At 40.0% G+C, this 22,132-nt stretch overlaps 1 protein-coding gene across 4 annotated transcripts in view; it reads right to left on the reverse strand.

Moving 5' to 3' along the window:
* LOC105499489 (neurolysin) overlaps positions 1-22,132 on the reverse strand; it is a 103,845-nt gene that overhangs the window by 40,895 nt on the left and 40,818 nt on the right. For all 4 annotated transcript variants that reach the window (XM_011772076.2, XM_011772078.3, XM_071098859.1 and 1 more), the window contains 5 exons: positions 11,780-11,887; positions 9,024-9,126; positions 7,891-8,051; positions 3,408-3,543; positions 511-877 (listed from right to left, as the gene is read on the reverse strand). In XM_011772076.2, coding sequence (XP_011770378.1) covers positions 511-877; positions 3,408-3,543; positions 7,891-8,051; positions 9,024-9,126; positions 11,780-11,887 — 875 coding nt within the window. The remainder of the gene's footprint in view (positions 1-510; positions 878-3,407; positions 3,544-7,890; positions 8,052-9,023; positions 9,127-11,779; positions 11,888-22,132) is intronic.

Here is a 22,132-nt window from a genome sequence, read left to right on the forward strand (position 1 = left end):
TTTTTAATTATTATTATTTTTTTGAGACAGGGTCTCACTCTGTCACAGAGGCTGGAGTGCAGTGTTGCAATCTTGGCTCACTGCAGCCTCCACCTCTGAGGCTCAAGTGATCCTCTCACCTCAGCCTCTCGAGCACCTGGGACTATAGGCATGTACCACCACACCTGCTAATTTTTGTATTTTTTGTAACAACAGAGTTTTGCCATGTTGCCTAGGCTAGTCTTGAAGTCCTAGACTCAAGCAATCCACCTGCCTCGGCCTCCCAAAGTGCTGGGACTACAGGCATGAGCCACCGCACTTGACCTAATTTTTAAATTTTTTGTAGAGACAGGGCCTCACTGTATTGCCCAGGCTGGTCTCAAACTCCCAGCCTTAAGCAATCCTCCCACCTTGGCCTCCCAAAGTGTTGGGATTACAGGCATGAGCCACTGTGCCTGGCCAAGAGTAGAGTCTTAAAGTAGGTAGCAGCTGAATCCCTAAGGTCCCTTCCAACAACGTGATCCTCAGTACCTTGGATAGAGGTCCAAATAGAACTGTCCCAATACTTCTCCTGTAGCTTTATCCTTCACAGTATAAAGTGTAACACTCTTGTTCCAAACATGGGCATCTGTCACTTGCTCAAATGAGAGTCCCAACAACTCCTGGTAGGTGTTCAGCAAGCCTTCGGTGACCACCTCAATTGGGAAGTATTCCTTGAGGAACTCTTGGTCTATGGAGTACTTGAGTTCCTCTGTCTGTGTCATGTAGTAATATAGATCCCAGGCATTGATTTTCCCATCATATTCAAAACCCCTGTCTTCACATTCCTTTTTCTTCAAATTCAAAATAAACTCTCGTTCTGCTTCACCCAAGGGTTTTAATTTCTGGCTTAAATCATCTGTGAAGGAAAAGGGAAAAGTTAGTGATCTACTTGCTTTTGGGAGCAAACATACTCATAAATACCACCTGTGTTTTAGCACGGTGCTTCCTCCTTTGCAGTATTCAATACAGAAAAATGAGGGGGAAAGAGGGAAAGGAGGAAAAAAGTGAGGGAGGAAAGCAGGCTCTATTATGGAAGCACACTTTGCTCTTCGGGGTTATTGATTTTATGGTCCTAGCTCCTCTTTTATTTTTTATTTTTTATTTTTTTGAGACGGAGTCTCGCTCTGTCGCCCAGGCTGGAGTGCAGTGGCCCAATCTCAGCTCACTGCAAGCTCTACTCCCGAGTTCACACCATTTTCCTGCCTTGGCCTCTAGAGTAGCTGGGACTACAGGTGCTCGCCACCACACCTGGCTAGTTTTTTGTATTTTTTTTTTTAGTAGAGATGGGGTTTCACTGTGTTAACCAGGATGGTCTCCATCTCCTGACCTCATGATCCACCCGCCTTGGCCTCCCAAAATGCTGGGATTACAGGCATGAGCCACCGTGCCTGGCCACCCCTTTTTCTTTTAACACCACCAGAACTGGGCCATGAGTTCCTCAATTCATCACCAAAGCTCAAGTTTATCTCAGAGAACACTGACTGAAGAATGTTATTCAGGAAGTAAAGCAACAGTGAAGCCAAAGTCATGCACATGATTATTCTTCGATGCAGTTAGTCGGACTCCTAAGAAAGCTAGGAAAAACACATCAGACGTGACCTGTGGTCAATGTTATCTAGAAATTCCTGTCAATGGGTTTAGTTTCTCATTACCCCATTTCTATGAAGGTCTATCTGGACACAGCAATTCCAGTTTTCAGCTGGAGAAAGTTCTGAGAACCACAAATTATATTGCTGTGGTCAATTTTTCACTTTACTGCATTTGGCTAAATGAGTATGGTCTTATGTATTTATTTTTTACATTTCTGTTACATATGTTAAGATATAAACGTGCCTGGCTCGGCAGAGGACATGGCAGTTCAGAGGGCAACCCCACAAAGTGAGAGATGGAGGAGCAGCCCGAGGAATACTGTGAAATGAGGAAACTCATGGAGGATACAAAGATACAGTTTTCCATATATGTATGTGTGTGTGTGTGTGCATGTATGTATACACACGCACACGCGTGCACGCGCACGCACACACACACACATATATACAGAGAGAGAGCGAGCGAGCAAGTGAGAGAGCGAGAGAGTTTTGCTATGTTGCCCAGGCTGGACTCCAACTCCCAGATTCAAGGGATCCTCAAACCTTAGCCTCCCAAGAGGACACTTTGCATAGGAATATGCCAATCTCAAATTAGAAGGAAAACTCCTTTAAATGAATTAAGTTAGTCAGGTGGTTACTAAGGAACATTTTAGTGTATGCAATCACCACTGAAGGAAACATTCTCTACAAACCTGTTAACTCTCTTAGCCATTCTCTTTTATATCATGAATCAAACTGTAGAGTAATTACCTGTTCACACTTCTGTTGTTTCCAGTAAGTGACAAATCCATTGAGAAAAGGACCTTGTCTCTTTTTAAAAAATTATCTTTATTTTCAGAGACAGGGTCTTGCTCTGTCACCCAGGCTGGAGCACAGTGGCGTGATCATGGCTAACTGTAGCCTTGAACTACTGGGCTCAAGGGATCCTCCCACCTCAGCCTCCCAAGTAGCTAGAATTACACGGGCACGTCTCACCGTGCCTGGCTAATTTTTAAATTTTTCTGTAGACACAGGGTTGGGGTCTCTTTGTTTCCCACGCTGGTCTTGGACTCTATGCCTCAAGTAGTCCTTCCACCTTGGCCTCCCAAAGTGCTGGGATTACAGGCATGAGCTGCCATGCCCAGCAAAAAGGACCTTGTTTTATTCCTTTCTGTAATCCTACTATTTAGCATACTGCCTAAGACTGAATAGTTATTTCATAAATGTCTCATGAATGAATGAGTGAATTATACAATAACAAATACGTACCATTTATGGTGTTAAACCTTAATATAGTCATTAGATAATAGTTTTTATGTATATTATTTTATATTACAGTTATTAGATAATAGTTTTTATGTATATTATTTTATATTAGTTCTGTATATTAACAAGTGGTTTCTGGAATATTAAATGTTTTTTGTTTATATATGTTCTATTTTTATGTACATCATATTTGTCAGCTTATTTTACACAAATTCATAAGCAGCCATGCTATGACTACTAAATCCCTAGTGACAACAGTGAATAATGCCAGTAACTTTAGTAACTCTCTGTTAGAACCTAGATGTCATATTAGGAATTAGTATAAAGAGCCTAAACAAGATATAAGATACAGTGAAGCCAGGCCTATACAGCAATATAAACAATGAGCAGTCCCTAAAACCAAGCATACTTCTAACACATAATAGGTGATCAATATACTTCTCTCGAATGAATGAAAAGTAGGATGTCCTCAAAGGCATATTATGTTCTGAGGCCTTCTGTCCCGTTGACATGGTACAGCAAAACAGTCATAGGAAAAAAAAAAAAACTAACCTAGAAAGGCTGTTACGCGGCTTGTGCTCTTTGCAGTGTTCATTTCAAGGACGAAGTCAGCATGTGTGCTATAACCGAGTAGTTTGGCTACCTTGGCCCGCAGTGGGAGTAGCTGCTGCAAAATTATGGTGTTTTCCTAGTAATAAACAACAGCAACAAAACAAAGGCTAATCAATAATTTGATCCGAAGCACTAAAAGGAAGAATTATTGTATGTATTTTTAGGTTTGTAAAATTGTCAAATATTTTTAGAGCATTTAAACTTCTGTCCCATTTGGTGTTATAGGCTTTTTTTTCTTTCTTTTTGGATTCATGAAATAATTTATGACTTTTTAAACCTCAGGAGATAACTATGAGGTCTTAACAAAATTGTAGGCGCTATAAACTTAGAATGAAAATATATTTTTCATGAATATAGCGAATCCGTATTTATTTTTACTGACAGAACTGCACCTAATATTGGTACTTTAAGTTCTTTTGGACATTTTTATTGTGGTAAAAGACACAAAACATAACATTTTTAATTTCATACCCATTCGTATGGCTACTATTTTTAAAAACACAGAAAATGTGCTGGTGAGGAAATGGAGAAATTGGAACACTTGCGCATTGCTGATGAGAATGTAAAGTAGTTCAGCTGCTGTAGAAAATGGTATGGTGATTCCTAAAAAAATCAAACCATATGATCCAGCAATTCCACATCTCGGTAAATAACACAGAGAATTGAAAGCAGAGACTCGACGAGAGATCGACACACCCGTGTTCACAGCAGCATGATTTATAACAGCCAAAAGATGGAAGCAACCCAAGTGTCCATGGACAGATACACAGGTAAACAAAATGTGGCATACATATACAATGGAATATAACTCTGCCTTCACAAGGAAGGAAATTCTGACACGCTACAACGTGGATGATCCTTTAAGGTATGCTAAGTGAAATAAGCCAGATACAAAAAGACAAATATTTTATTATTCCACTTATATGAAGTTCCTAGAGTAGTGAAATTCACAGAGACACAGAATAGAATAGTAACTGCCAGGGTCTGGGGAAAGGGGGTAGTGGGGAGTTAATGCTTAATGGGTACAGTTTCAGTTAAGGAAGACGAAAAATCTCTGCAGGTGGATGGAGGTGATGGCTGCAGAAAAATATAAACATATTCTCAATGTGAATATACTTAATGCCACATGCTATGATCTGAATGTCCCCCAAAATTCACGTGTTGAAACATAATCTCTTTTGTGGTAGCGTTAAAAGGCAGGGCCTTTTGGGAAGTGACTAATGAATTAGTTCCTTATAAAAGGGCTACAGCTAAAGAACTTGGGCCTTTTCTGCCTTCCCCCTTCTGCCATGTGAGGACACAGAAAAAAGGCCCTTTCTAGACACTGAATGCTGGTACCCCTTGATCTTGAATTTCACATCCTTCAGAACTGTGAAAAATGTGTATAGTGCATAAATTACTTCATCTGTGGTATTTTGTTATAGCAGCACAAATGAACTAAGGCACCATAAAATTCTGCTTTTAAAAATGTTTCAGGGATTTTTCCCAAGTTAACATTACAAATATCTTTCATATTTTATTTGTATTACAAATACAAAAATTGATATTATTTTATTATTTTCTTAACAATGAAATAAAAAATAATTCTCCTAGAGGAAGTAAATAAATGTTAAAGTAAAAGAAACAAACTAACCCCAATAATCAAATCAGCAAATTATTTACAGACTGATTTCTAAGGAAAATCACACACGGCGGTCACACTACCTGCATTCAAAATTTGGTTCCACCATTTACTAGTTACCTGATCTTGGGCAAATTCTGGAGCTTTCTGAGCCTCAGTTTTCTCATTTGTAAGATGTGGAAAATAAAAATACCTACACTGGAGAGTAATCATGAAGATTCAAATGAGAATATATGTAAAGTACTTAGACAAATGCCTGGCACATAACCAAACACTATATAATTATCTGTTATAATTATTATTATTTTAAAACTAAAATGGAAACACAGAATAGAGAAACACACATAACGCAATTCTCCAAGTTCTAAAATTAAATAGTTTAATTAGATTTTCTTTCATTTTTTGGAGTTTCTCCAGATCTTCTCTCTAGACTGCCAATTTTCTCTCAGTATCTGTTCTCTTATTTTTTCTTTCAGTAATAGAACTCTGAATTTTTTTGTTTTTTGTTTTTTTAAGTTTTCACAGAGGTGAGGTCTTGCCATATTGCTCAGGCTGGTCTTGAACTCCTGGCCTCAAGCAGTCCTCTTGCCTTGGCCTCCCAAAGTGTTGGGATTACAAGTGTGAGCCACTGTGCCTGACTGAACTCTGAATGTTTGCTGGACACATGGTTACCTAATTATATTTCCCAGCCTTCCTCAAAGCCAGCTGTGGCCATGTGATACTCAATGGGACAATGGGATGTGAATGAAGTGATAAGTGAAATTTCTGGGTCATGTCTGATAGATCTTTGCCGCAGGCTGTGAACTGAAAATGACAACAATGACCCTGAAAGCCACATACTGAGGATGGTAGAGCTGTCTTCCACCTCTGGACCACTCACCTCTTGACTTACAGTTACAAGACAAATCTCTTTTTTTTCCAAAATAGTGGTGAAATCTGCCATTTTAGCCATGTAAAATTCAACGGCAATAATACTCATTCCGTTGTGCAACCACTACCATGATCTGTTTCTAAAACTCTTCCATTACCCCAAACAGAAACTCTGTAACCATTAACTCCCCAGTCTTCCCTCTCCCCATTCCCTGGTAACCTCTAATCTACTTTCTGGAAAGATAAAACTTTTATCTTATTTGAGTTACTGTGCTTTTGACTTCTGTCAAGTCCCTTAGCCTGGACCCTGACATATGTAGAGATGAATACCAGAAATCAGTTGCTACTAACAATAAAAATGAAAAATGTACAGGAATGGAAGGTAAGGACCCAGACACTGCAGGTTGGGAAGCAGGTTCTCATTATACCATGGGCATTTGTGAAAACTGTTGCTTGCCATAATTCAGAAGGCAGGCCACGTACCTACGGAGTCTTAGTCTAGAGAAATTGTTTGGGAAAACTAATACTGTTGGGAGGTGTTTTTTTTTGGCATTTGTTGCTTTTTGAAAGATTACATGGGAGAGATGAACTTGGGTGAGAATTGGCCAGTTTCTAAAGATGGAAGGAAAAGAATTCTGCTCAGGGAGGTTCTGCCTATGGCCTACAATCTTCAGATGGTTGGAAAAGCCAATTGCTCTGTATTCCTAGTGTCAGGAGAAAAGGTTGTCACTCAGAGTTACTGAACTGTAGACATGACTTTGAGAATGCTGCCTTCCTCCACAAGCTCACTATGTTCAGAGGGCCTGAAAACAGACTTCACTAAATGGATAATGATGGATAAATGGATAAATTCAGAAGCCAGTATATAAGATTTGGCAAGTTTAAGAACGATGACCAAAAGTGATATTTGGGTATAGTTATTTTGACATGCATCTGATTAGAGGCAAACAGACAAGAAACCTACGTTTTTGAGGAGGCTGTATTACCAAAGATATCGTAAGTCTGGCTTACAAAAGTTTGTGATTATTTGATCCCTAAAGCAACCCTTGGGATTCTACCTGACATTAGCAGGACCAGCAGTCCACTGCCAAGATATGGTCATCAAGGATAATGGACAAAAACAATTCCCTGTGGGCAAAACTGGGGGCCATAGAGTACAATTGATAAAGGAATTCTTGTGAGAAAGTAGATCCAAGTTTAGCCCAACAAGCTAACCAAGAAACTTCAACACAGTACAGAATCTTCACAATTCCTAAGGAGTTTGAAAGTTTTAGAAAATTGCTAAGAGCTCGCTATGTTTCCCAGCCTTTCTTTTTCCAAATGGGACTTTTTAGTGTGGTTATTCTTTTCCTATGCCATCACTGGGGGTGTTGGGGAGGGTGTGGGGGTGAGGAGCTGATAACTTGTCTTTCCTTTTATAGTTTGCTGGATTACGAGAAGCTACAACCAGGCAGGATTGTATCCACCCAGAGATCCTGGTCTTTGAGCTTCAGGCAGTAACTGGGAATTAACAAATGGTGAATGGGTCCTATGTAAGGAAAAAAGGGTCCTCATGGTTACTTGGATAGCTAGAGAGGCAGATCATGGTAGAACTGGCTAGACGACTGAGAATCCCTGTCTACTTCTTCCTTTTTTCTTTTTCATATTAAACCAGGACTTATCAGTGCTGGATTGCTGATTTAGGAGAGAAGCAACTTCTAATTTGTTTAACCCATTCTATTTTTATTAGAACAGCTTATCCTGTGACCACACCAAGCAGGTTGTCAATGAGCAATGAAAAAGCTAAAAGTCTTGTAAGTCTGAGGAATTAGAGATACAGTGCACACACACAGGAATAGCAGTCTCTGAGCTGACTTTGACATTGGTGAACAAAGTAAACCCTTTTCTTAAAATATTCCATTAAAACAAAAGAAAGACAAACATTTATAATACCTCTTTGCACCTTGTATTAAAAGCCATTTCCATCCTTCTTCTGGTTTCAGGGATACAACATTTCTTCATGACAGGGAAATAGTGTGGATATTTTAAGGTAATTTTATACTTGTCATCATCTGTCTTTTCTAAACCATCAATGAAATCATCAGGAAGAGCACCTGCAAAAAATCATTTTCTCATATATCAAATTTTCCACTCATTGCTGGTTTATTTAGCATTGGCATGGTGCCTTTTAGTAGCTCTAGGAATTTTGAGGAGTAACTGAAATTCAAGTAAAATAATGACAATCCTTTAAATATCATTTTGATGTTGCTGGAATGGTGGTAGCTGTTAGAAGCAAGGTGCCTTGGGAGATGGTAATTCAAAATATGAATAGGTTTCAGTAAACTTGTGCAAATGATGTTTCAGTGGAGAACAGGCAAAATTAAGTGAAGAAAGACCCAGGATGGCTGGGCACGTTGGCTCACGCCGCACTTTTGGAGGCCGAGGTGGGTGGATCACCAGGTCAAGAGATTGAGACCATCCTGGCCAATGTGGTGAAACTCTGTCTCTACCAAAATTACAAAAATTAGTTGGGCGTGGTGGCACGTGCCTGTAGTCCCAGTTACTCGGGAGGCTCAGGCAAGAGAATCGCTTGAACCAGGGAGGCAGAGGTTGCAGTGAGCTGAGACTGCGCCACTGTACTCCAGCCTGGCGACAGACAGAGACCCCGTCTCAGGAAAAAAAAAAAAAGACCCAGGACTGAATAAGAAGAGACTAGTTTAAGATACAATGCAGGAAACATTGCAAGTCAAAAAAAAAAAAAAAAAAAAAAAAAATTTAAGGCACTGAAGGCTGTTAAACACAAGTATAAACTACCAAGAAAAATTATGAAAAAAAAAAAAGATTATTAAGTCCCCTCTGGACTGTCTCTAGAAATTGTATATACTCTCATTAGCCTAAAATCTAATTTTGGTTAGTTTGATTGTCTCTTCTGTAGAAGGGGTGGTGGGCTTAGGTACTGGATCATGTTTAAAATAATTATTTGAACGATGATTTAGAAATTTTGTATCTGGAAAGTAAAACAAACTGTGAGGTAACATTATTTGCCTAAATTATATGATTTAATCTAGAAAAATAATAAAACTTACCAAGTTCAGCCTTGGAAAATACAAGGAAGGTATCATCCTCATTGAGGTTTTTGTTAAAATCAATACATAGCTCACTCATTCTTTTCTTCATTGATTTGATTTCCTGAAAGGAAGATAAAAATACAGGACATTAGCAATAAAAAGAAACTCATTTTGTGCAGGGCACGGTGGCCCATGCCTGTAATCCCAGCAATTTGGGAGGCCAAGGCGGGTGGATCATTTGAGGTCAGGAGTTCGAGACCAGCCTGGCCAACATGGTGAAAGCCCGTCTCTACTAAAAATACAAAAATTAGCTGGGTGTGGTGCTGTGTGACTATAATCCCAGCTACTTCGGAGGCTGAGGCAGGAGAATTGTTTGAAAAAAACAACTCATTTTTATCACCATCAATCGAGTTTCACTTTTATATGAGTATTGACTTCTGTGCCCAAACTCCAGGAAGTACTTCTGTAGATATGTGCTTGATAAAATAGGTTTCTGCAGTCCACTATGTCATGTCCACGTGTATCTGTGTGTAGCATTTACAGAAAGGCAAGCCTGGTGATGTCTTGGAAATTAGTTGTGAATTTGAAGAATACATTTAGGAGGTACAGTAAATGGCAATATACTGCACATAGTACATACACAATAAATAGTTTCTGAGTGAATGAATAAATCTAGCAGCACATTACCAATTAGCAAATTTCTAATCGTTTCCAATTCAAAATTTTAATTCAGCAATCAGCATGTGGTTATGAAGTAAACCAAGAGATAAGAGCTGAGTAATTCATTCTATTGTTGCTTCGGGGAAAAAGTGATGTTTTAGTTTTATAGAGCTTTTGTAAACAAAGATGATTTATAGACCCTAAGATTCGCATAAAAAGTACTAGGAGGGAGATCAAACGAAGCAATAAGAAGGAAACCACCAGAAAAAAAAAACAAAAAAATCATGATACAATTTTATTAATCTGTCCCATTCTTCTAACAATGTTACACAATGAAATTTACTGCTTCTCAAAGTGTGGCCCTGGCTAGGAGCATCACCATCACCTAAGTTGTTAGAAACGCAAATTCTTGAGACCCCAACACTAAACCTACTAAAGTGCCAACTCTTAAGAATCGAGTCCTATAATCAGAGTTTTAATAAGCCCTCCGTGTAATTCTGAGGCACACTAAATTTGACGCTACTGACCTAACACATTGTTCAGTGGTGTTTTCTGATACTCTCCTCAACCCCCTTTCTACCTCTGCCCCACTTTGCAGTGCCCATGTAGTTCAGATAGGACCTGATCCTATCTGCAACTCTAGGGGTGTGACTTCTGCACCAGTTGGGCCGTCATTCTAACCCCATTGCCCTCGAGACTGTTCAGATAACCCAGGCCTGGCATTCCATTGACTAAAAGGGAATTCAGGATTAACCACAGGATCCACTCTGGGCCATTAAGACATGAGGAGAAGTTTACTAGTGGCTTCTCTATGTCCTTCTGGATGGTGGAGTTTTTAGATTTATAGCCACTTTAGTAATGAAAGGAAGCCAGTCTTTAGATAAAACTAACACTGAGGAAGACAGAGTAGAGAAATAGAAAAATCAGATGGCCAATGACTCCACTGTGCATCAGGATCAAACCAATGCATGCAGCTCACCCCTTGATCTTCCAGTTATGCAAGGAAATAAATCTCATTTAAATAGGGTTTTGTTAGCTGCAACCAAGCATATCTTAACTAACACAGTGTTCATGCTCCAAACAGAATTAAGAATTGACCGGGAAAGCAAAGGGTCAGGTAAGTGAGATCAATCACATTTCTCCTCTAACTAGGTGAAGGAAGAGGATACAAGGTGATCAAAGGGCTTTAGGTGGGAGAAAGGTACCCATATCTCAGTGGTGCCTGTGGTCATAGCTAACATGCTGACAACACTTGATTTGGATTTCTTCCAAACTTATTCCCAGTCCTGCGGGCTAGAAGAATGACCTGGAAATAAATCATGGACTGTATTTCCTTTCCAACAAGAAATTTCTGGAGCCTAATTTATTTTTGAACCTGGAAGACTTGACTGGCATCAGACAAAAGAAAAACTTTGAGAGGCATCTTTCAGCAGCTAATCTCTTTTCTCTTAAGGGGCATGTATTAAACATAGGATACTCCATTCCAAAGTTTAAAAACTCTCCATCGGTAAGGATTTTATAATCAGTGCCCCATCTCTGTATGACCAAGGGAGTGAAAAGACAAACCAACTACTAGGACCTGAAATCAGCTCTTAAAGAATGTAAAACAGGGTAGGGAAAATAAGCTCACCCAACACACATGAAACAAATAAAACTTGTACAAGGTTAAAGAACAATTTTAAGTTATCAGTTGTTCGTCCGTCACCAAACAGACTCCTGAGGTTAACTCCTGAGGTTAATAGGAGTTGTAGAATGTAAAACCACTAAACACATTGTAGATGAATTTGTATTATGGGTTATTTTATTATAAGCCATCTGTTTCCCTATTTTCTGTTTTTTGTTGCACAAGTTGAATATCCCTTATCCGAAATGCTTGGGGCTTGAAACATTTCAGATTTTGGAGTTTTCTGGAGTTTGGAATATTCCCATTATTACCAGTAGAGCACACCTACCCATAAAACCTGAAATGCTCCAATGAGCATTTCCTCTGAGCATCATGTTGGCACCCAAAAGTTTCAGCCTGAGGAGCATTTTGGATTTCTGGATTAGGGACGTTCAACCAGTATTTTGTTTTATTTATTCATTTCTTTTTCTGGTAAGAAAAGGAAACTCACATTCTGTACTTGTTCAGGAAGATGGAGCCCATTTCTTTTCCCCATTTTAATGGACTTTTCCAAGTATCGTCTGGCCTCAGGTTTTATCTTCCCCAGATCACAGGTTTCCTGAAATTAAAGAGCATGAAAACCATTGCTGTTGAAACACTGCAGATGTAAATTATAAACTATGAGGCCACAGCAAATTTATTCATCATCTCTGTTGGGTTATGAAGCACATAGGTGATTACGAGGCAGGCCCTATTGAAGACCTAATTTCTTTTATGCTTTAGTGAGGTCCTGCTCATTTAAAACAGAAACATTAAATAAATAAAAAGCTAAATAGAATTTCCTTGCCTTGAATCAAAATCAGGAGTGCCTGTACCACTTGACAGTGTGATAACAGAAGCATTTGCATAATCTAATTCTGAGCATTCTTTATGACTGAGTGGTCTTTTTCACAAAACATATTTCTTATCACAAATCATCTGGATTTAATTTTCTATCATTTGCTAACCTGGTTCCAACTTGAAAGGCAGGAATAGAAATAATGGGTAAATTCTACATAAATGCACAGTGGGACTCTTTTGCCAATAAACCAAACAGGGAGAGCTGGATAAAGCCCCAGCAAAAGCCTTCTAACACTTCAAAAATGCCTTACTGTCATTTTCCAAGAGAGACCAAGGGACTACAGCAAGCTGCACAGAAACAAATATCTGGGGAAAATGAGTCAGCACTGCACAAAGAGGAGGAAATCTGGACAGTAAATTTGAATCTATATGCAGTAGCACAAACAACACTCACTCAAAAGAACAGAAGGCCATGGAGGGGAATGGAAAATTCCCCCAGCCACAGCAAGGTAATAAAGACACCAGATGTTTCTCTAAAGCAGGTGGCAGAAAACACATGGCACATCTGGATGGCCGGGTAGTTAGTGGTTCCTAAGAAGAAATGGACTCTGGACAGATTCGGCAGGTGTAATGGATTCAGTTTGGTTGAAAGCCAATGAGGGACTTCTGTTTCTAAAGCCTTATAGGCCTTCTATTGGTTAAACATTCTCTCCATGACAGACCCAGGCTGTTCAACCCTGAGCATCCCTAATTTCCCAACTAATTAAATCTGTAAAAAGATTATGTTTAGCTTAGAGACTGCATTTCAGATTGTTGGTGCTAGATCTGCGCTGCAGTAATTTTGCAATTGTATATCTTTTGTTGCAGCAGGTAACAGAGTTGTATTTTAACTTAATACTACTTAATACAGCAACTGTATCTCACTTTGCCTACTAAAAAATTATTTTAGTTTACTTTTTTTGGGGACAGTCTTGTTCTGTCACGCAGGCTGGAGTGCAGTGGTGCGGTATCAGCTCACTGCAACCTCTGCCTCCCAAGTTCAAGCAGTTCTCATGCCTTGGCCTCCCAAGTAGCTAGGATTACAGGCATGTGCCACCACGTCCAGCTAATTTTTGCATTTGTAGTAGAGATGGGGTTTTGCCATGTTGGCCAGGATGGTCTCAAACTCCTGGCCTCAAGTGATCCACCTGCCTCGGCTTCCCAAAGTGCTGGGATTACAGGTTTGAGTGACCATGCCTGGCCAACAAATAATTTTATGTCACAGTACTAAAGCATTTGTTGTGCATATATTTACTCTGAGGATATCCTCAGTGGAGGCAGAAAATAAGCTCCTTTTTCCACAGAAACCACCCTTTGTGTCCCTGGAGAATTTGTGCATGCTGGCATGACTGGAGTTGGAACCCTCCCTAGCTAGTATTAGTGCACAAAGGGATGCTAGCAGCAGGTGCCTGCAAAGGGAAGAAACCCACAATGGCCAGGGAGCTAACTGGGCTATGGGCTGGTTCCCTCAGGGTGGCCAGCAGCTCCAATCACAGTGTTTGTAAGGATGTGATTAACTTGGGTTGATCTAGGCTGGCTTTAGTAGTGCCAGGAAGTCTGTCCTGTAGTGTGAGGCACAGCAACAGGAATCTCTAGACAGTGTAATACTGCAAGCTGTAGAGCTAGGGAGAATCCAGGCTGTAGTTATGTGCAGGGGAGTTGGGAGGAATCCTTGGTGAGAAGGGCCTGGCAAGAGTTGGGTAAGTTGTTAAGGACCCAGGCGAGCAGGCTAAGGTCCAGAGCAGAAGGCCATCCCAGCAAGGAAAGGAGCCGGTGAGAAGCTAAGGATACAGGGGGACAGCTGTGTGTGTACTTGGGTTCCTGGGCCACATTTGGCCATAAGCTCAGGACACAGACTCATGACAAAGCCTCAACAGCTGAAGAATGCAGAATTCCTACCCTATGGCTATGCTTGATGAGGATGGGCTCTCATACTAGGTAGGCTGCAACCTGCCATATCAGCATGTAGCAGGGCTGCTATTTTAGAAAGCCTAAAATATATTCAGGATATGAACTCAAAACTCATAGTCTATGTTAAAGTTAAAACTACTTATTCCCAAAATAAATGATACAGGTGCAAACAGGTAGAAGGATAGTCTGAGAAAAATCAGCCCTGAATTAGGTCTAATTAAAATATGACTAATTAGGCTGGGAGTGGTGGCTCATGCCTGTAATCTCAGCACTTTGGGAGGCCGAACTGGGTGGATTACTTGAGGTGAGGGGTTTGAGACCAGCATGGCCAACACAGCAAAACCCCATCTCTACTAAAAATACAAAAATCAGCCCGGTGTGGTGGCGTGTGCATGTAATTCCAGCTACTTGGGAGGCTGAGGCAGGAGAATCACTTGAACCCAGGAGGTGGAGGTTGTAGTAGGCTGAGATTGCGCCACTGCATTCTGGCCCAGGTCTCAAAAAAAAAAAAAAAAAAAAAAAAAAAAAAAATATATATATATATATATATATATATATAAATTTATACATTGTATGACTGATTAACTGTAATGAAATCTTTAACTTACCACAAAAATGACACAACAGAAATCTGACTAATTATAACCAGACACTCCTTGCAACGCAGACACAGGTCTTGGGAAATCCCCAGAGTTCTCTGGTAGGAGTAAGGCACTTCTAAAATGTGCTTCTTAAGCACATTCCTCTCCCAGAGTTGATCATAGTAATATTCTCTTACAATCCCCAGGCAAGGTCAGAATTACTGCCCAAGGATTTTCTAAGAGGGAATCAGCCAACACTTCCAGACTGTCTTGCTGTAATTGCACCTTCCTTCCTAACAAAAATTTCTCCCCTTGAATCTCAGCCAGGCCATAGACCTCTTTAGGTGAAGTTTTTCTGCTTAAAGAGTAGAGGGCTAAAGTTTCAGAAGTGATTTTTAAATTTATATGATCTGACAGTATGGAACCTTATTTCAGTCTCTGTGGTGAAAAGATTTAATTTTCCCCTAACTTCCTCCTGTAACAAAGAGTTTTAATATGAATGTGTATTCTCTCTCTCTCTCTCTCTCTCTCTCTGCATCTCTCTCACAAGTATGATTATATATTCACATTACAGACAAGAAAACTGAGATTAAATGATTTTCTCAAGATCATATATCTATCTAATGGTTCAAAATAGCAAAACAAACAAACAAAAAAAACAACACTACAAATTCTAGTTTAATGTTTTTCCCAATGTACCATACTACTTACTATAATACCATCCTTAATCATTCTTTAAAATTTTATCACAAAAAATTGAGTTTATTATTATTTTTGAGACAGGGTCTCACTCTGTCACCTAGGCTGGAGTACAGTGGTGTGATCATGGCTCACTGCAGCCTTGAACTCCTAGGCTCAATAGATCTTCACACCTCAGCCTCCCAAGTAGCTGGGATTACAGGCATATGCCACCACATCTGGCTAATTTTGGTATATTTTGTAGAGAAGGGGTTTAATCACGTTGCCTAGGCTGTTCTAAAACTCCTGAGCTCAAGTGATCCACCTGCCTCGTCTTCCCAACCTGCTGGAATTACAGACATGAGCCACCATGCCTGGCCAAATACTGAGTTTCTTAATTTCCCCCAAACCCTCCCCATCTTGTGTCTCATGACTTTGTCTTTTTCTTCACAAGAACTTCGTATTTTCTGTTTCTAAAATATGAAATAAAAAATTATTTCAGTGGGATTTTCTGTACTATACAAAGGAGAAATTACAAGGCCGTTAAAAGAACTATGAAGATTAAGATAATATATTTCTCTGAATATCATTTTAAAAATGAATTCAGGGCTGGGCAAGGAGGCTCATGCCTATAATCCCAACACTGTGGGAAGCTGAGGTGGGAGGATCAATTGAGTTCAGTTCACCAGCCTGGGAAACATGGTGAAACCCTGTCTCTACAACAACAAAAAAATACAAAAATTAGCTGGGCATGATGCTGTGTGCTTGTAGTCTTAGCTACTTGGGGGGCTGAGGTGGGAGGACTGCTTGGGCCAGGAGGCAGAGGTTGCAGTGAGCCAAGATTGAGCCAATGCCCTCCAGCCTGGGCAACAGAGTGAGAACCTGTCTCAAAAAAAAAAAACAAAACAAACAGAATTCAGGACTGGGCGTGGTGGCTTATGCCTGTAATCCTAGCAGTTTGGGAGGCCAAGGCGGGAGGATCACTTGAGCCCAGGTGGTTCAGGCTGCAGTGAGCCATGACTGCGCCACTGCACTCTGGCCTAGGTGACAGAGTGAGAACCCACCTCATTTAAAAAAAAAAAAAAAGAATTAGGAACTCTGAATTTGCTAAGAAATTCTAACAGGATAAGAGAGCTGGGTGTGGTGGCATGTGCCTGTAGTCCCAGCTACTTGGGAGGCTGAGGTGGGAGAATCACTTGAGCCTGGGAGGCTGAGGTGGGAGAATCACTTGAGCCTGGGAGGCGGAGGTTGAAGTCAGCTGAGATCGTGTTACTACGGTTCGGCCTGGGTGACAGAGCAAGACTTTGTTTGTAAAAAAAAAAAAAAAACCACACAAAACAAAAAAAAACAAAACAAAAAACCCAGAAACAAAAAACAAAAACCCAAACCAAAAAAATTAAACTAAAATAGAGAAATAACTAATTGTATTATATTTGTAATTTAGTTCTTCTGCTCCCCCTTACCCCCAGCCCCAGTCCATGACATTTACTGTAAGGTTGCTATCTTACTACACTGTGAAGAGGACATTCTTAGGTAGTTGTCTATACTCCTGGGCTAGGGGGATATAGCCAACACCCCTTGCTGACTACTAATTCAATATGCCATCGCAAGATTCACTGCTTCTGTGAGCCACAGTGTGAGGCTGCTTAAGTGAGGCATCACACTGCATAAAGATACATTTTCACTGAGGCTAGTTCAGTTCAACATACATTTACTGAGCTCCTATTTATTCCTGGCACTAAGGAAACAAAAAGGAATATTCTTAAAGAGCCTGAAGTCACATGAAGGAAAAGAAAGACATATTAATAGATAACATCAATATCACACAGCACGTTTAAAAAATAGGTAAGTACTTAGAAAAAAGGGGGGCACAAAAGAAGGGTGCCTGGCCAATGGGGAAACTAAGCCAAGGTAGTTGATGCTTTATATCTGGATCCCTAGGCTTTTAAGACCCAACAAAATTACAAGTTTAGTAGTATTGATTATGATCAATGACTAGACTTACATATTTCAAAAATCAGGAAGACATGGAAAATAAAAGGAATTAAATTGCAAACGAATTTGGAATATCATTCTTTTTTTTGGTTTTTGGTCACTGTTTTACAATACTGGTTCTTTTTTTTTTTTTTAACTTAATTTTAAAATTTTTGTTTGTTTATTTATTTATTTAGAGACTGGGTTATGAGACTGGCTAATTTCTGTATTTTTGGTAGAGACGAGGTTTCGCCATCTTGCCCAGGCTGGTTTGGAACTCCTGGGCTCAGGCCATCTGCTCACCTTGGCCTCCCAAAGTGCTGGGATTTCAGACATGAGCCACCATACCCGGCTGGTTCTGGTTCTTGTATTTGGAGCTGGGTCTCCATGGCTGGTCAAGTAGGAGAGATTACATAATGTTTAAAATCATATACTCAATCTCATGACCTATTCATCTGCACTGTAACATTAAAGTTTTCCTATTTAAATCACTAATTGGCTCAGATGAATTGGCAAGACCAAAGCTTGCCACTCTAAAAAAAAAAAAAAAAATTACAATAGATCACTGTACTCCTCAAATTTAGCTTGCATAATTCAGCCTCTATTTCATGAAAGAATTCCTCTTGTGCATTTATTCCTTAGCAGGCCACTGGAATAGAATATGCCTGATTGTTTTGACATGAAGACACTGTACATTTTTCTCACCAAAATGGCTGGAAAGAGCAGGTACGAAATCGTCTTTGATGTTTGTTGGCTTTTTAAAAACCAACGATTGTGAAGCCCTTGTAAGAACTGGGAAATACTAATACCTGCAGTCATAACTGCAGGTTTGTGACCCTTGGCCTTTCTTTTAGCTTAAAAGGATGAGGAAGTCCTTGTTTTCACTGCTTTTTGTCTTTTTTTTTTCTTGGTGGAATTAAGGATACATTTAATATATGTTAAATTTTTATGTGAAACCTGATATCTGCAAATGAATATAACTATATATATGTAGTGAGTACAAATTAAATCCCCCCTGAACTTATAAAATAGGACATTAATAATACCATTGCATTTACTTATGCAACAGGTAAGCTGTGCAAAAAATAACTACTCTTTTGAATTTTGTGATAAACAATTTTTTCCGGTTTTACCACTTATATATTGTACAGTTTTGCTTCTTTTTGAGCTTTATAAAGTATCACATTGCATGCAGTATTCTGCAATTTCTTTCCTTTACTTTTACTAAGATTCAACTATAGTGTTCCATGTTGTTGTACTTATTTATTTTAATGCTATAAAATATTCCATTGCATAAATGTACCACAATTTATAGATCCATTTTCTTGCTGATGGGAATCTGGGTTGTTCAATATTATCTTGCACAAATGCAAGGGTATCTCTAGGTAAATACTGAGGTAGGAGTGGGAGGATGTGCTAGGTTGTGGAGAATGTAAGCTCCAACTTTCTAATACTAAGTTTTTCTCCAACTTGGTGATGAATCAGTTACACTCTTAGAAGCAGTGCACAAACATTCTTGTTGATCCATATCCACCAAGATAACTTGGCATTGTTGGTTTTCTTAATCTTTGCCAATCTTGTGAGCGAAGAATGGTAACTTATTATGGTCTTCATTTGCATTTCTCTGATTACTAATAAAGTTGAACATCTTTTCATACATTTAATTGCTATGTGTGTTTCTGTTGAAATATTTCTTCATATCATTTGCCCATTTTTCTACTGGGATGTTTCTTTGTTATTGATTGTAGTAGTTCTTTATCCTGAATGCATCACTAGTTTAATGTTTTATAAATTTATTTTCTCAGTATTTGAACTCTTTTTACCTTTCCTTATGAATAGAAGTTATTTTAACATAGTCAAGTTTATTAGCCTTATATTTCGTAGTTAGCACTTTTTGCATCTTAATAAATATATCCCTGCCCAGATGTCATAAAGATATCTTCCCGTACGGGATCTAGAAGCTTTAAGCTCCAGCCTTTTATGACTTTAATCCGTTAGGAATTGCTTTTCAGTTGGTTGCAAGGAAGACATTCAATTTTATTTTATTTTTCCAAATGGGTAACTTATGTCCCAGCAAGTACTGAAGGCCTATTTTCTGGATCTGCCACTAACTGCTTTCTCACTTTAGTTTGACGAACATTTACTGAACGATTGCTTTTCATCAGGCACTCTGCCAGAGGTGCAAAATAGAATCAAACATGATACCTCCCTCCCTTGAAGGGTTTAACAAACAGTCTACATGGTTTTTGGCAAGCACTTACCCACCAGTGATGTGGCTCTTGGAAAGTTATTGTTTCTGAGCTTCAGTTTCTCCACTTACATTATAAAAAAGCCTACCTCATTAGATTGGAATCAAGGTTATATGAGTCATATTGCTATACAAATGTAAGGCAGTCTTAGTAGTCATATACTGGGAGAGAGAAAAGAGGACCACAACACACTGGTTAGTCTTACCCTCTACTGTAATTTCTTCCATCCATTTAGTCAACAAATTATTTGTTTTGAAGGTTTTAAAAACTTTTTTGTGGGTATACGGTAGGTGTATACATTTATGGGGCACATGAAACGTTTTGAGACAGGCAATCAATATGTAATAATCACATCACAGAGAATGGGGTAACCCTTCCCTCAAGCATTTATGTTTTGTGTTACAAATAATCCAGTTGTACCTTGTTATTTCCAAATGTACAATTAAGTCATTATTGACCATAGTCACCCTGTTGTGCTATCAAGTAGCAGGTCTTATTCATTCTATTTTTTTTCTTTCGGTTCTCATTAACCATCCCCACCTCCTCCCCTATTTTGAAGGTTTTGAAACATGACTGCTAATTAAATGATACTCCCCAGACTGAGATGTGGTGTCCCTTGAATCTGGGCAGAATGCAGTGACTTGTCAACCAATATGGTATGGCAGAAGTGATGTCATGTGACTTCTGTGACAGGTCATAAGTGCAAAGTAGCTTCTATGTGGCTTGCTGGAACACTCGTGTCAGAGCAAAGTCTCATGAAAGAAGTCCTACCATCCTGATACCACCACACTGTAAGGAAACCCAAATTACCCCACACAAATGGACCACATGGAGATGCTCTGTGCTATGGACTGAACTGTGTCCTTTCAAGTTCTTTTGTAGAAGCCCTATCCCCAGTGTGGCTGTATTTGTAAATAGGCTTTTGGCAGGTAATTAAGGTTAAATGAGGTCAGAAGGGCAGTTCTTAATCTGACAGGATTGTGGCCTTTCAGGAAGAGAAGAAGAGTTCTCCCTGTCTCTCTCTCCCCTCGACCTTCCTGTCCCCCACCTCCCAACCTGTACCATGTGCACACACTGAGGAACGGCCAGCAGGGAAGGGAAGCAGCCATCCGCAAGCCAGGAAGAGGGCTATCACCAGAGCCCAACCATGCTGGCACACTGATCTTGGACTTGCAGCCTCTACAACTGTGAAAAAGTTAATTTCTGTCATTTAAAGGATTCAGTCTATGGTATTTTGTTATGGTAGCCCAATCTAACTAAGACACTGATATCATTTGTCTGTGGCCCAACCAAATCTCATCTTGAATTGTAATCTGAATTTTAATCCCCATGTATTGAGGGAGGGACATGGTAGGAGGTGATTGGATTATGTGATCAGTTTCCCCCATGCTGTCATGATAGTGAGTGAGTTCTCACAAGACCTAGTTGTTTTATAAGTGTCTGATGCTTCCCCTGAGCTCACTCTCTCTCCTGCCTGGTGGAGCTCCACTAGGGCACTGCCTAGTGGAGCTGTCAGAAGAGGGCTACTGCCCCCCAGACTCCAGAATGGTAGATCCATGACAGCTTGCACCCTGCACCTGGAAAAGCTGCAGGCACTCAACACCAGCCTGTGAAAGCAGCCGCAGGGGTTGTAACCTGAGAACCAAGAAGCAGAGCCACCCAAGGCCATGGGAGCCCACTTCTTGGATCAGCGTGCCCTGTATGTGAGAAATGGAGTCATAGGAGATTTTGGAGTTTTAAGATTTATGACTGCCTGGCCAGATTTTACACTTGCATAGGGCCTGTGGCCCCTTCGTTTTGGCCAATTTCTCCCATTTGGAATGTGAACATTTACCCAATGCCTGTACCTGCATTGCATCTTAGAAGTAACTAACTTGTCTTTGATTTTACAGACTCATAGGCAGAAGGGACTTGCCTTGTCTCAGAGGAGACTTTGGACTTAGACTTTTGAGTTGTGCGGAAAAGAAAGAAAGATCAGACTGTTACTGTGTCTATATAGAAAGAAGTAGACATAAGAGACTCCATTTTGTTCTATATTTGAGATGCCATTAATCTGTGACCCTACCCCCAACCTTGTCCTTGCAAGAGACATGTGCTGTGGTGACTCAAGGTTTAAAGGATTTTGGGCTGTGCAGGGTGTGCTTTGTTAAACAAGTGCCTGAAGGCAGTATGCTGGTTAAAAGTCATCACCATTCTCTTAATCTCAAGTACCCAGGGACACATACACTGCCAAAGGTCGCAGGGACCTCTGCCTAGGAAAGCTAGGTATTGTCCAAGGTTTCTCCCCATGTGATAGTCTGAAATATGGCCTCGTGGAAAGGGAAAGACCTGATCGTCCCCCAGCCTGACACCCGTGGAGGGTCTGTGCTGAGGAGGACTAGTACAAGAGGAAAGGCGGCCTCTTGGCGGTTGTTGGCGTTTGAGATAGAGAAAAGCATCTGTCTCCTGCCCGTCCCTGGGCAATGGAACATCTCAGGGTAAAACCGATTGTATATTCTGTTTACTGAGAAAGGAGAAAACCGCCTTAGGGCGAAAGGTGGGACTTGCTAGCGCAATGCTGCTCTTTATGCACTAAAAAGGTTTATGAAGGTG

This window comes from Macaca nemestrina, chromosome 6 (genome assembly GCF_043159975.1).
Source record: "Macaca nemestrina isolate mMacNem1 chromosome 6, mMacNem.hap1, whole genome shotgun sequence".
NCBI lineage: Eukaryota > Metazoa > Chordata > Mammalia > Primates > Cercopithecidae > Macaca > Macaca nemestrina.